General features: G+C 38.1%; 1 protein-coding gene across 1 annotated transcript in view; it reads left to right on the forward strand.

The window, feature by feature from the left end:
• The window catches only part of SYNJ1 (synaptojanin 1), an 84043-nt gene that overhangs the window by 19957 nt on the left and 49666 nt on the right, over positions 1-14420 (forward strand). Inside the window, exons 4-8 of the mRNA XM_032865424.1 lie at positions 2363-2449; positions 3975-4242; positions 7250-7475; positions 8523-8606; positions 14329-14390. Of these exons, the coding sequence (XP_032721315.1) occupies positions 2363-2449; positions 3975-4242; positions 7250-7475; positions 8523-8606; positions 14329-14390 (727 nt within the window). The remainder of the gene's footprint in view (positions 1-2362; positions 2450-3974; positions 4243-7249; positions 7476-8522; positions 8607-14328; positions 14391-14420) is intronic.

Genomic DNA, 14420 nt, shown 5'->3' on the forward strand with positions numbered 1-14420 from the left:
AATGTTTGCCTTAATGTATACAGTACTCTTAATGAGGGAGTGTTTAGGGATGGGCAATCCTGATTTACTTTACAAAATATAATTAAAATTAGTGTGACATTTTGTATATGTGTCGCTTGTCATTTAATGTTAGGAGTAACTGTTATTTAAGCATATGGTGTAATCATAAAAAGAACTCTACGAATGCAGAATGAAATACAAATCCCCATAACTTTAATGGCCTAGGGAAATCTTACTCCCTAATTTCCTTCGGGGTGCTTTGATAAAGGTAAAGGCCCACACTTAATAATGATCATGCTAGAGAATTATGACAGTATCTGCTAATTGAGTGATTAATTGAATAATTAGTTTTAGCGTGTTCTGCCAGCTAGCAGAACACAACTCACTCTAAGACAGAAATGGGTTAACTAGGAAGAAGGCTTATGAGTAGACGGTCTGAAAAGAGGCGAAGGAGGCAGGGAAGATGAGATGGTCTGTAGAACCCTGGAGAAGAGCTCTGGGGGGAAAGGAAAAGCTCTCTAATGCAAAGAACTCAGGAGTATTCGGCAAAGCAGTAGGCAGAGAAGATAGCCATATCATATATGGCCATATATTTTGGCCATAAAGATTGACAGGAAGTGGGAAGGTCATAAGGATCTAATAATATGCTTTCTTTTCTTTTTTAAGATTTTATGTATTTATTTGAGAAAGAGCGGACACTAGCTGGGGGGGGAGGGGCAAAGGGAGGAGGAGAAGCAGACTCCTCATTGAGCAGGTTGCTCAATGGAGCTCCACTCAGGGATCGATCTCAGGACCCTGAGATCCTCACCTGAGCCAAAGGCAGACGCTTAACCTACTGAGCCACCCAGAGGCCCCATAACATGCTTTTCTAATGTGGAACACATACTATTACTGAAATGTACTGTAATTCTGTATAGGAGATGAATGAGGAAAGGAAAAGGGGGTACGGGGCAAGAGATGAGGGTAAATAAGGAGTGAACTAGTCAGCCAGGAGGTGAGTTGGCAGTGTGGGATAGAGAGTGGAAAGGGAGAACAGTAGAGGGGGAACGAAATAGAGAAAGGAGAGAGTGAGAAAGAGGATCATACCTCCTTTCTGGATTTGGTGGACTTTAGAATTATTTGGAATTGTCCTTTGAGATGCTCGCTGTGGCTTATATTTCTTTGGAGTTTTGTGGTCAAATTTTTAATAAGTATGTTTGCTCTAGGAAGAGTTTTCCTTTAAAGTTTCAGGATTTGTTTTTGTTTTTCAATAGAGCAACCACAACAGCCTGACCTAGGGATATGATTCTGTGGGGTATATTCAACAGCTAGATAACATCAATGTTATGAAGAAATGAATCAAGACAAAGGCCAAACTGAAGATCTGCATTCCTACACTAAACTCTGTGGTCAATGTTGCCATTAGCTTTTATCATTTCAACATTTGTCATCTGTGTTTCAAGCCTGATTCTAAATGTCAGGGATGACAGGATGCTTAGGACAGTGTTCCCTCCCGCCTTCTAGGATCAGGCTGGTTAATGGGAAAGACAAGTGATGGGTCTATAGGAAACGTTTCGGCAACATGGAGAGGGAGTTCTGTGAAAGAACTGTGCCTGTAGAGGTAAAGAGAGGTTTCCAGAGAGTGACCTTGGGTGAAGTTTATATAAGGTGAAGGTTAAGTGGAGCCTTGCAGGAGGAAAGTTAGAGTTGTGCAAAGGTGCTGGGGTGTAAAAGAGCGCATTTGGTTAATTACGGGCAGTTTAATGTGATGAGAGCATAGAACACAGGTCGTGGGAGGGAGAAGGGAGTAATGATAAATGAAGCAGAAGCAGTAAGAGGAGTTTGAGGCCAGATTCTGAAAGATTGTAGGTGAAAGAGTTGGATAATGTTCACTAGGGGTATGATAACCTAGGGTAGTGGTGGTAGAAAACATGGGCAAACATATCAGTGGGACAAAGAAGAAGATTCAAAAACAACCTCCAAAACATGCAAGTATTATTCAGGGCAGTACTTCAGATCATTGGGAGAAGCTGGATTAATTCATCAATGGTGCTGGGACAAGTTGTTGACTCTTCAAGTAAGACAATTGAGTTACTAGTTGAGAAAATAGTTTATGTGATACATTTAGGTTAAGTATCAGATTCAGGGGCATCTGGATGGCTCAGTTAGTTGACTGTCAAACTCTTGATCTCAACTCACGTCTTGATCTTAGGGTTGTGAATTCTAAGACCTGCATTGGCCTCCATACTGGGTGTGCAGCTTACTTAAAAAAAAAAAAATCAGATTTCGATTTAGCAGCTTTTGTTTGAGACTCTGGCTTTATAGCTAAATAGAATCTGATGTTTCAGGCCATTTTTCTTACCCTGAAAAATTTTTTTTGTAGCATCTGCAGAAAAAGAGGCAATCAAGGGTACATACTCCAAAGTACTGGATGCATATGGACTCTTAGGTGTTTTACGATTAAATCTTGGTAAGTTCATTATTCAGTATAATTCATCTTTTTCCCTATTTTTAATTCTAAGGATTTGAGAGACTGCTTATATATAATTTCATACTCTGTATTTGAGCTAAAAGCACAGTAACATCTTTTAAACCCTAATTACGCTAATCTTGGGAAAATGTTTGTTGGTTGCAGAGGCATGCTACATACTCAGGCTCTTGTGATTTTAAGTTCCAGAGACATTGTCCTATTTAAACATTTTAAGATCGGTATCTGCTGTCAAAAGAGAAAATCAGGGTATTGCCCTTTTTTGTTTGGTTTTGGTGCAGTGTTTTAGGAAAAGATGTCCTAGTGAGAACCACACTGATTGCTCTGGTTTATAGTGGAAAGGACATCTGCTTTGTATTTAAAAGGTCTCAGCTTGAGTCTCTCTCTGCCACTTAATGTCACCGTGGGCTGCAGAGTAACCTTTGTGATTACCAGTTTGTCTGTATAGCAGGGCTGCAGGTGTGGCCCAAGGCTGGTACCAATCCGTGAACAATTTTGTTATTGGTCTGTGATGAGATAAGGAGCTTGCGCCATCATGCAAACCAACACGTGGCTTCCATCACTGATAAAGTCTTACTAGGAAAAAAAAAAAAAAAGTCAGCCGAACTAAACAGTGAGGTAGTTGGTTTCCATTCTGGAACAAGCACCCTTCTCACTGTGACAGCTCATGTGCCATACTTTGAGGAGCGCTGGTGTGTAAAGTGGAGATTTGTCATTTGTTATGAATTTCTCGAATGTAAAAAGCACTGTCCCTAGATGTTTAACTAATACTGTCTCAGGTATACCCTCACAGTCCAGCGAGGTTTATTTTAATCCTGGTTTATGAAGGAGAATATCTCAGGTTGGTTATGTTAAGACACTGAACTTGGTCTAGATAATGAGTGGTGGAGCCAAGATTCAGGGCCACGTTGCCTGCTCCGAGCCCATTGTCAGAGTACACCACTGCTGAATTTCGCCTTCATGCTAATTTCATAGGATTTTTGTCAAAATGAGTGAAAAATCTCTGTGAAAGTTTTCGTAAACCAAATTGTTTTATAAGTTGTTAGCAGGGGCTTTCTGTTCATGTGTCAGCAGCGGCAGCTCACACTGATATTTTTTCCATTTTTTTTTTCACTGTGCTATTTACAAAGAATTCCCACATTTATTGCCTTATCTGAATTTCCTGGCAATCATAAAAGAAAGATGGGGAAGATAACATATATGTATATGTATAGTTTTTTACTGGATAAATTTTGAATATCCCCAGATTTAGTAGAGGAATAATTTCATCAATGTGAGATACTCTGTTAATGTTTAAATGCTGCGTTATACTAAATGTGTTTAAGCAAGGATTTTTTTTCATCTTCTGCCAAAATCCAGTTGTAAATATAAACATGTCCATGGCAGTTTAAAATAACCATGCTGTCAGATTTAAAAAGTTGGAGACATGACAAGAAACTTGGGAGACACTGAATAATCTGAAAAATATTGGGACTTTTTAATCCAATTAATTCTTTGGTTTTTGCAGGTGATACCATGTTACATTACCTGGTCTTAGTCACCGGGTGTATGTCTGTTGGAAAAATTCAAGAATCTGAAGTTTTCCGAGTTACTTCCACTGAATTTATATCGCTACGAGTTGATTCTTCAGATGAGGATCGCATTTCAGAAGTGCGAAAAGTTTTGAATTCAGGAAACTTTTATTTTGCATGGTCTGCCTCTGGAATCAGTTTAGATCTGAGTCTTAATGCACATCGTAGCATGCAAGAACACACAACTGATAACAGATTTTTCTGGTGAGTTTGTGTTAAACATTTTTTTTCCCTTTGTAGTCATGCGCTTGCTGGGCAATAGTTTGATTTGGGGCATAGCGGGTTCATCAGTTATTTCCAGAGACAGCAGCGATGGGCATAGCTGGTTGAGCACACCGTTCTTTCCTGCTCCAGAATCCAGTAGAGAGGGTAACACATCCAGTGTCAGCTTACTGAAGTTCTCATGGGACATGAGACCCATTTGCTGTCCTTGATCTAGACGGACTTAAATATATTTCTGAAATATATTTAAGATACTTACGTTAAAACTAAGAATGAATTAGATATAATCAAATTGCATTACCCATATTTACTCTTCTTAGTTTTGAGATCTTGTCTCCTGCAGAGACAAGACTGTTTCTCCAAGACAACATTGCCTTATTTTTAGTTTTAAAGGTTATAGGTAGATAAACTTGATTTAAGCGCGATAGACTATGAAGAAGTGGCATACTAGGATAAAGTTGTGTACTATAATAAAGGAAGGCTTAAGTAGGTAACAAATGTATTTCATCGTCATGTGTAAATGTGCTGTACTATAAGTACCATGAAGGGTAGGCATATGTGACTCTAATCAGTACTGCTTTATTGCAGCTGACCAGATTTCTAGAATAGTGCTTCTCTTGTTCACAGCCAGCATTACTGTTGATTTTTTTCCTTGACATCACGTAGCAATTATATTTCTTTCTGTTTCCATGTAGTAAGGCCAAAGTCCAGGACTCTCAGCTCTTGGGTCTCCCTTAGTAGGTCAGATTCAAGGTGTTCCTCCTGTATATTTTCTTTCTCTCTCCCTTGCGCCATCTACCCATGGTACTTGAGTAGCACATCGAGTCGGACCCATCCACCCTGGCTGTCTGTCTGAGGGCTCAAAACCAACAACAATGTGAGGACAAGAAACTAATTTTAGCAGAAACTTTGTAGCTAGTGTGGAACTTTTTTGGCCTGGTATAGTAGCGTGGAGGAGAAACAAGGGCAGAATGAAAAAAGACTCTAGTGCACTGTAGTCAGAGACTTGGAGCCCCACAAAGAAGGAGATGATGGCGGTGGCCTGGGGAAGGAAGGGTTGAGGGCAGCTGAGTGGGCATAGAGCTCTGGCTGCTCATGTCAGCCCCACACTTTTCCTGATGGCGGAGGCATTGAAATCCCTGAAAATTTAAGGTGATACAGCTGGGCCAGGCAGCTGGCCTCACTTTTTGTCCCTCCTCCACCCTGCTCATTCCTCACCCAAATTCCTTAGATTAAGAGATAAAAGTTTTCCTGCCATAATTAGAAGTTTAAGCAGGAGTGGATGCATTGGCTCAATGATCAGCAATTAAGCACATTTGCAAAGTTTAACCAGTAGGAATTATTTATTTAGTTCAATTAAGGACGGAGGTGGCAACAAGTTTAGGTCACAGACTGAGGGAGTTCATCTAGCAGGAGACAGGTAGGAGTCACCAAAAATTAGTTTGGATTTTTACCATTTTCACAATTTTGCTAAGGATTGACATTCTTGAGCTTCACTTGGCATAGAAAAATGAAAGCTTTATGCATTTACTGTACCTACTCTCATGGCTTAGTAGAACTATTTCCCGGGATATGGCCACGTCAGTTTTGTCGTCACAAACACCTATCTCAAAACCCAAGTCACGTCATTCCACAGGAGATTTGAAGCTGCTGCCAGTTGAGAGTTGTTTGTGAATTTAAATAGAAATAAAACAGCAACACATTGACAGGAAAGAAAAATGACAGCTGATGGCAGAGGGAGAAACTCTACCTGCACAAATGTATAGGATCCCACTTGTTTTTAAATGGGGACAAGTACGTTGCCTGTATCTCTGCCATGACATGGGACTCGCTGTGGTGTCTGGATACACTGGCCAAGTTTGAACTTCGCCTCAGATCAACAGAGGTAATAGTAGAGTACGAAAACTGAAGTCGTATTTTGAAAATACATAATGGCCATTGGATTCAGTGTTAGTCCAGCAGTAATCTCACCACTCAGTTACATTACGCTTTCTTGCGTGGATGGTTTACCAGAACTGCGCATGGCCACTCTCTGTTTTACTTGTCCTGCAGCCTGTGCCCTTTGGAAAAGGGCTGGGCAACGGCTGGTCTAGCAGTAGTGCTGTGTATTAATGACTAAGACAGCAAGATAGCGCAGAGTACTGAAGAAAAAATTTCTGCATAAAACAGAAGAGTTTTAAAACTCAAAGAACCAAGCTTCAATATTATAGAAAATTGACTTTTATAACACTTTGTTATCGGAAGAGACCAACCAGAAAGCTTTCCTGTATAGTATAGTTTCCTTGGTGATCAGTTGGTTGAGAAATTCCATGTGCTTTTTTTGGAGGACTAAGGTTCCTGTCGAGAGCCCAGAAGAGGCGGGCAGCAGGATGAGAAGGTGGCCAGCCCAGCAGGACTCCAGCCCCTGTCCCTGCTTTAGCCATACTGACTCTGCTTTGATGTGTTTCCTAATCACTGAGCTTCCTTGTGTTTGGGTAAAACTTTCTGCTCCAGAAAGGTTTGGAAACACGGCCCCCTCTGTTACCTAGAATGCTAAACTATTTGGAGTAATGGAAAACTCTAGACACGTATTGATATGGAAGCTGCTAGTTCAATTGGCTATTTAAATTAAAATTAAATAGCTTTGTTAAAGTGGAGCATTAAGAGTAGAGCTTTATAAAGTGGGGTGGGGATATGTGTATGAAATCCATTTTTTTGAAAAGTTAGGTTATATATATATTATATAAGAAGACAACAGAATGGGGCACAGATACTAAAAACATATAAAAAGATAGGCTTCTTTTCTGTAGACCTATAGGTCATATGCCAAAGGATCGTATTATCTAGCCTTCTCTTCTGATTCCTAGTATAGTAAATGTAAATGAATTGATTTATTTGTAGGCCCTTTAAATTGAATAGCATTAAATTAATGTTTCAGGAGCATTGTTTTAATACTTATGCTATGTTATCTGGTACTCAGTAAGCTAATGAGTTATTTTTTTTCTGTTAGGAATCAGTCTTTGCACTTGCATCTCAAGCACTATGGTGTGAATTGTGATGACTGGCTATTACGCCTCATGTGTGGGGGAGTAGAAATCAGAACAATTTATGCTGCTCATAAGCAGGCAAAGGCTTGCCTCATTTCCAGACTCAGCTGTGAACGAGCTGGGACCAGGTTTAACGTCCGGGGAACAAATGATGACGGTCACGTCGCTAATTTTGTAGAAACAGAACAGGTATATAGTGTTTTCTATTGCTTAATTCATGAATTAGATGAGAGGTCCAGAAAATAATGAAACCAGAGATTTCCATTTGATTCAGAACTCCTCTTCACATCTGTAATGTCATCTTGTGGTTGTTCTTGGCTACTTACTGGCCTTAAGGAAGGCTTCTCTGAGACAAACGTATTTATAAACAAACTTAGATATGGCTCTTCAAATGAGTAACAAGAATTTTACTAATTAGCATGCTGTTGTCAATGCTGTACATTTTGGTATTGAATTTTTAAAATCTTCAATTATAGAGCATGACAACTTAATAAAAATGTCTTAATAAAAAGACAACTTTTTTTGTGAAATTAAATCAAACCCAGCTCTTAAAGGTAGATATATATACCATCTAAAATTAAGTTATGGCATTTGCAGTCAGAGATAGACAGATACCATATGTTTTCACTCATATGTGGAATTTAAGAAATAAAACGAACGAAGAAAAAAGAGACAAAACAAAACAAAAAAAGATTCGTAAATACAGAGAACAAACGGGGGGTTGCCAGAGGGGGGAGGTGGCTGGGGGAAATCGATAAAGGGGGTTAAGAGAACACTTACCTTGTTGAGCACTGAGAAATGTGTAGAGTTGTTGAATTTTTTAAAAATTACGACATTTTTGGCTCTGAAACTATAGAATTGAAATTCAGGCCACACCCCCAGCCCAACTCAGTTCTTCAAATTAGTTTTTGAAAAATATAAAAAAAAAACCTAAAAAAAAAAATATAAAGGTAAGTGTGTAAAATATTGAGAGTTAGAAGGCATTCCTTTTTAAAAGTTATGATACATATGCTTATGTTTTTACTCTTTTTTGGATAATATACAGCAAAACTATCACTAATTAAAAGAAAGTCAAACTTATTTAGTTGCCTCTTCTGGATATTTTGTTTGGACAATTATATGCGAGAGACTGGTCATAAGACAAAACTAGCAGGCAACAGATGTTAGTAAATTTGTCTTTGTCATGTAGAGGAAATAACTTTGTGGAAATATTTTATATCTGATTTTTCTCTGTAGGTTGTGTACTTAGATGACTCTGTTTCTTCTTTCATACAAATCCGGGGATCTGTTCCATTGTTCTGGGAGCAACCAGGGTTGCAGGTATCTGTGTAACATTGTTTTATCTTGTGTTTTTCTCTTGAATATTTTCCATGTTTTCTAAACTTTCAGGACAGTTCATTGGATAGTTCTGTTATTCAGTTAGGTAATATTAGATAGATTGACAAACGAGGGTCTAAATATAAGAGTTCGTGGAATTGTCTTAGATATTTTTGATTTAATGTTCTTTCAAATGTCCATAGAAATTAACTGCTGTATTTATTATGAAAATTGTAATGTTTCCATAGCAGTTGATATTCATTGTTTCTTATTTACTATTTCAGTATCTTAATAAATAATAATTTAGCCTCTTTAGGTAGAAGAATGTAGTTTAAAAAAAAAAGGCTTCTGAAACCGGATTTCTCAGTTTGGATACCTACTCTACTAGCTATGATTTGGGGCAAGTGGTTTAACGCCTCTGTGTCTCAGTTTGTTTAGCTATAAAACAGGAAAAATAATAAAATTAGTAGTTCCTGTTCATAGGGTTGTAAGGATAAAATGAAAAGTACTAAGACCAATGCATGGTACCCACAGGCAGCACTGTGTGAGGGTTAGCTATTGTTATCAATAATACATCTGCTATTGAAATTTACTTTATAATTTGTAGTAACCTGTTATCTTTAATATGTTCTCTGATTTGCTTTCTGATTTTTTTTAACTTTGTTGATGTAAACATGTAATCTTTAAAATATAAGATTTTTTTTTCTTGTAAGTTCATACTTATTAGATGGCCCATAATAGTGTGATTTCACATTTTATTTTTTTGTAGGTTTTTAAAAAAAATTTAATTTTTTTATAAACATATAATGTATTTTTAGCCCCAGGGGTACAGGTCTGTGAATCGCCAGGTTTACACACTTCACAGCACTCACCATAGCACATATCATCCCCAAGTCCATAACCCCACCACCTTCTCCCTCCCCCCTCCCCCCAGCAACCCTCAGTTTGTTTTGTGAGATTAAGAGTCTCTTATGGTTTGTCTCCTTCCTGATCCCATTACATTTTATTTTTATTCAAAAATCTTTAATCCCTAAAGTGTATATTATTTTCATTTTAGACTTCTAGTATGTATTGTCTAGCAAGTTTTATGCTTTAGCCTATAATACTGAGAAAATGGACAGAAAAAAATCTTGCCTCCTTTTAGTTCACAGCTAGATCTCTTACATTTAGGATGGCTGCAGTGGAGAAAGATTGCAGACCACTTGAACCTTTGCAATACTGCAATTTATGTAAGACAGGCCACGAATTAACAGGAATTGAAAGCAGTTACAATTCCTGAGTTCTTGTCAAAAATTTTGACTTATGCAGGTTCTCTCTTTGGCATTTAGGGGTAACTTAAGTAGGTCTATCTCTCCCCAAGTCTCTCGAGGGAAAGAATCCCAACCCTTGTCCACTTCTCCTAAGCCTCTGTGATCAGAGAAGTGTGTTTGGAATGGTTGCTTTAAGAACATTCCTAAAGCCTTCTTTTGAGGAACGGTGAATTCTTTTGCTTAGAGACAGGGCAGTGTAAGAAATGGCGATAACCTATTTACGGGCCCTCTGTTAGCTGCTCTCTGTGATATTTTATTAGAAGCTCAGAATTATAGTGTTTGATTATTCAGTATGGTTGGATCTTGAATAGTTACATTGTGTGATCCACCTGGGGTGAGGCTGTCTTCCTCCCTCCTGCTGTGTTCTGTGGCTGGCCCACATAGTCTGTCTTGCCCATGTCATACTGTTTAAAGGCTGAAAGCTACAGATTTTAAAATCACGCATTTCTTGATAAAGATAGTAATTTTTAAGACAAGGCAATGCAACAATTCTGCTAAATTGTCATAGAGCTGGCCTTTTGTCCCAGTTATCAATTATTTAGCTTAGTAGTTTTTAAAGTCAGCCTTTTTTTGAACAGAAGTAGATTAGTTTCATAAGTATCTTTTACAGAAAAACATTTCCCCCATCATTCTAAGAATAGGTGAGAAAGGAATGAAAATATTTCATCACTTTTTAAAAACTGAAAAATAGATATTCATTTTTAAAAATATAAAATACGAAGTCCCCAAATTTATTTCCCCTTAGAAAACAAACAAGAGCTTTTGATAGAGAGTGGTTGAAAATGATTGTTAGGTATCCTTTGTATTCTCAGGACTGGAATTAATTTTAGGGTTCCTTGACGTTTGTGTTACCTCGCGAGAGGCACAGACAGAGATTCCTTGGGACTTGTCCCTTCACTTGCCTCTTATCCCCACAGATAATTCCTCTGAGGTTTTTTTAATTGTGAGATTTTGAAGGTGATTTTAAAATAAAGATTCATGGTCTCAACTTCACATCAGCTGAAACAGAATCTCTTGAAATGTGACCAGAAATCTGTATTTTTAACCAAGTTTCCTACCATTCACATTCGAGAACTTCTGTGTACCTGATGTTACTCTGTTGACCTTGAAGCATCGCCAGCCCTGTCTGCTCTCACAGCCAGTCCTGAACCAGCATAGGTAGCCCTGTGATACTTGACCCAGCATCCTCCTAGGCCCTGGGACTCTCCCTTGCTTTCACTTCCCACTCTGTCATCCCAGTTTGGCTCTTCCTCATTTCTTCTTGCCTGGAAGACTCCCAGTTTCCTGACTGTCTCCTCCCAGCTCTCCGGCAGTGCTTCCCGCTTTTGTTATATTAGGCTCATCAGCTCTGTGAGGCGCCCTTTTCTTCACAATCTGCTTTCCTCTGGCTGTCCAACCAACTTCACGCCTTGCGTCTTCTAACAAGTATCCTCTCTCCCCAAATTAAAGTTTGCCATCCTTCGGTAGAGTGCACTCAGATCTCCTTAAATGGATTCAGTCCCTCCTCCACACTGATCTCTTCATTAAATACTTAAGTTCCTCCAATGTATATTATTTTATGCTGGGTGCATATTGTATACTATGACAGATTCAAAGACTACACTGATGCTTCAGAGAGAGCTTATCTGTTTGGGGTGGTTAGGCCTTTTACGGAACAGGCAAATGTCAATATAAATTAGTTTGAGGTATTACTAGGAGTGTCCTAAGGTGCTACACAGATAAGAATGATACTTTAAGTGGTGGCACACTCATGGATTTTACTTATGACTTCCTTTCTCAGAAGTTCTTTAACATTTACAATTTAAACTGTTACTCTGACATTATATTATAGCTATATTAGCCTTAAAGGATGGAAAGCCTCATCAGAGCTGTTTCGTATAGTGCTACACACTCAACTTCGGGTCTAATTAAAGTTAGAGAAATACGTAAACATGAAGCGGTAGTATTAATGGAAAATGATGTTCCATATCACCCAATTAAATGGTTTTTAAAAGATATTTTTGGTACAACTTTTTAAAAAATTAGATAAGTTTATGGTTATTTAAAACCTTACAACTTTCGGGAGTACTACTTTTATCGCCATTAATATAAGATCTCTTTTATTATAGAATTTTTTTTAGGCAGTTGTCCTAAAACCTAATTGAGTAATAAAACCAGTCTAGTTTAACCAATATGTTACTAAGAGTTATGATGTATAGCTAGTTGTGTGTCAAAGACCAGAGTGATGGGGAACAGTCACAGCCATTGCCTGAAAAACAGTACTTGTATTTTTTTTTTACCTTTTTGGCAGTTGGCAGTACTGTTCAAGATAAATATTAATCAGTAGAAAAATGCTGAGGCTTGGACCTTTTTAGAGTTGTAGGCAATTACCTGAGAGTACTCCAAAGAAAAGGTATCGACTTCTGCTGAGTTTTCTTCAGTCTAAAATGCTTCATGTCTTGGGGTGCACATCTTTCAAATTTTAAAATTTTATAAAGACTATTAAGCACCATAAAATGAACTTGAATATAGGTGTGACATTAGGCAAATCACTTCTTATTGAAAAGAAAAACATCAAAGAGAAAATACTGGTTATCAGGAGAGTCACTAGATTGTCTCACTTTCAGGAGAGAAGGATGTGTGATGAATGGGTAATACCGTTAATTCAAATTTCAAATTGGATGAGCATGTTAGAGCTTATTTTCTGATTTTACTTGTTAAACTGTGTGACTGGTTTGGTAGCCCTCTTCCCATGCCCTTTCAAAGTCACTTTGTTCAAACTGGGGAGAATGAATTCTGGGGTACTTTGATACCAGAGCTTCCGAGGGAAATGTTTAAAAGTGAAGTTCAGGGAAATAATCTGCTGTCACTTTTATTTTTATTTTTATTTTTTTTAAAGGATAGATTTTTTTTTTAAAGGTTTTATTTATTTACTTGACAGACAGAGATCACAAGTAGGCAGAGAGGCAGGCAGAGAGAGAGAGAGGAGGAAGCAGGCTCCCCTCGGAGCAGAGAGCCCGATGCGGGGCTCCATCCCAGGACCCTGGGATCATGACCTGAGCTGAAGGCAGAGGCTTTAACCCACTGAGCCACCCAGACAGCCCCTGCTGTCACTTTTATATTTCTTCTTGGCATCTCTTATATATTTCTTAACTTTGTGTCATCTTTCTGCTACTCTCCTATGTGAGAAAAGAAAAACTATAACAAAACAGGAAGGCAGATATTTTCCATCTTGTTTAATTTTCTTAACCCATATTTTCTGATTGTTTGTGTATGACTGTGAGACTGACTTGGAAAGCCTGTTTTTCCAGGAACAGTGATTTTTTTTTTTAATTTTATTTATTTATTTGAGAAAGAGAGAGAGCATGAGAGGAGAGATCCCTCTCAGATCTCTCAGATCAGAGACTCCAGGATCATGACCTGAGCTGAAGGCAGTCGCTTAACCAACTGAGCCACCCAGGCGCCCCAGGAACACTGTTTTTTAATTTGTTGAATCTTTGGATGAAGGAGAAGTAATAGAGCATTTAGCATAACAAAGAAAAATATGTAGACATTGCATTTGTAGGCAGCTTGGAAGAGTAGAAATTTAGTTCAGGAGACCTGAATTCTTGTGTGAATCTTTTTTTTTTTTTTTTAATTAGTTCTCTTGATCTGAGAGGACAAGTTATTTTACTTGTCTGCATTTCAATTTTTTTATTACCCAGATGGTAGTAATATGTTAACTTACACAGGCATGTAGTTTGAGCTTAAAACAAGGTAATGTATGCAAAAGAGCTCTTAAAAATATGGCTCAGTGGGTTGAAGCCTCTGCCTTTGGCTCAAGTCATGATCTCAGGGTCCTGGGATCCATATCAGACTCTTGGCTCCAAGGGGAGCCTGCTTCCCCTTCTCTCTCTCTCTCTGCCTGCCTCTCTGCCTACTTGTGATCTCTGTCTGGCAAATAAATAAATGAAATCTTTAAAAAAAAATCTTTTGTAAGTAAAAATTGTTATTAGTTTATGAATGTTTCATGACTTCTAGTTTGGTTTTTTTTTTTTTTTTAGATTATTTATTTATTTATTTGACAGAGAGAGACACAGTGGAGAGAGGGAACACACAAGCAGGGGAGTGGGAGAGGAAGAAGCAGGCTTCCCACTGAGCAGGGAGCCCTACAGGCATGTGGGGATCATCCCAGGACCCTGATATCATGACCTGAGCCGAAGTTTAACGACTGAGTCACCCAGACGCCCCTCTAGGTTTTGTTTGTTTGTTTGTTTTTTCTTTTTAATGAGGTCATGTTTTTAAAAATAAAGGAAAGATTGAACTTGACTTTTTAAAAAATAATCATATGAATGAAAATCAATTATTCAATGTACTATTTTTTTGTTCAACAAATGAATTACTACGTATTGTCTACATGTTGGTTTTTGGTATGATTAAATGTGTTTCTCTTGTAGGTGGGATCTCATCGTGTTCGTATGTCAAGGGGATTTGAAGCCAATGCCCCTGCTTTTGACAGGTAAAACTAATTATTTTTATATAATGCTAT

Source organism: Lontra canadensis, unplaced genomic scaffold (assembly GCF_010015895.1).
Source record: "Lontra canadensis isolate GAN:19392208 unplaced genomic scaffold, GSC_riverotter_1.0 scaffold29, whole genome shotgun sequence".
Lineage (NCBI taxonomy): Eukaryota > Metazoa > Chordata > Mammalia > Carnivora > Mustelidae > Lontra > Lontra canadensis.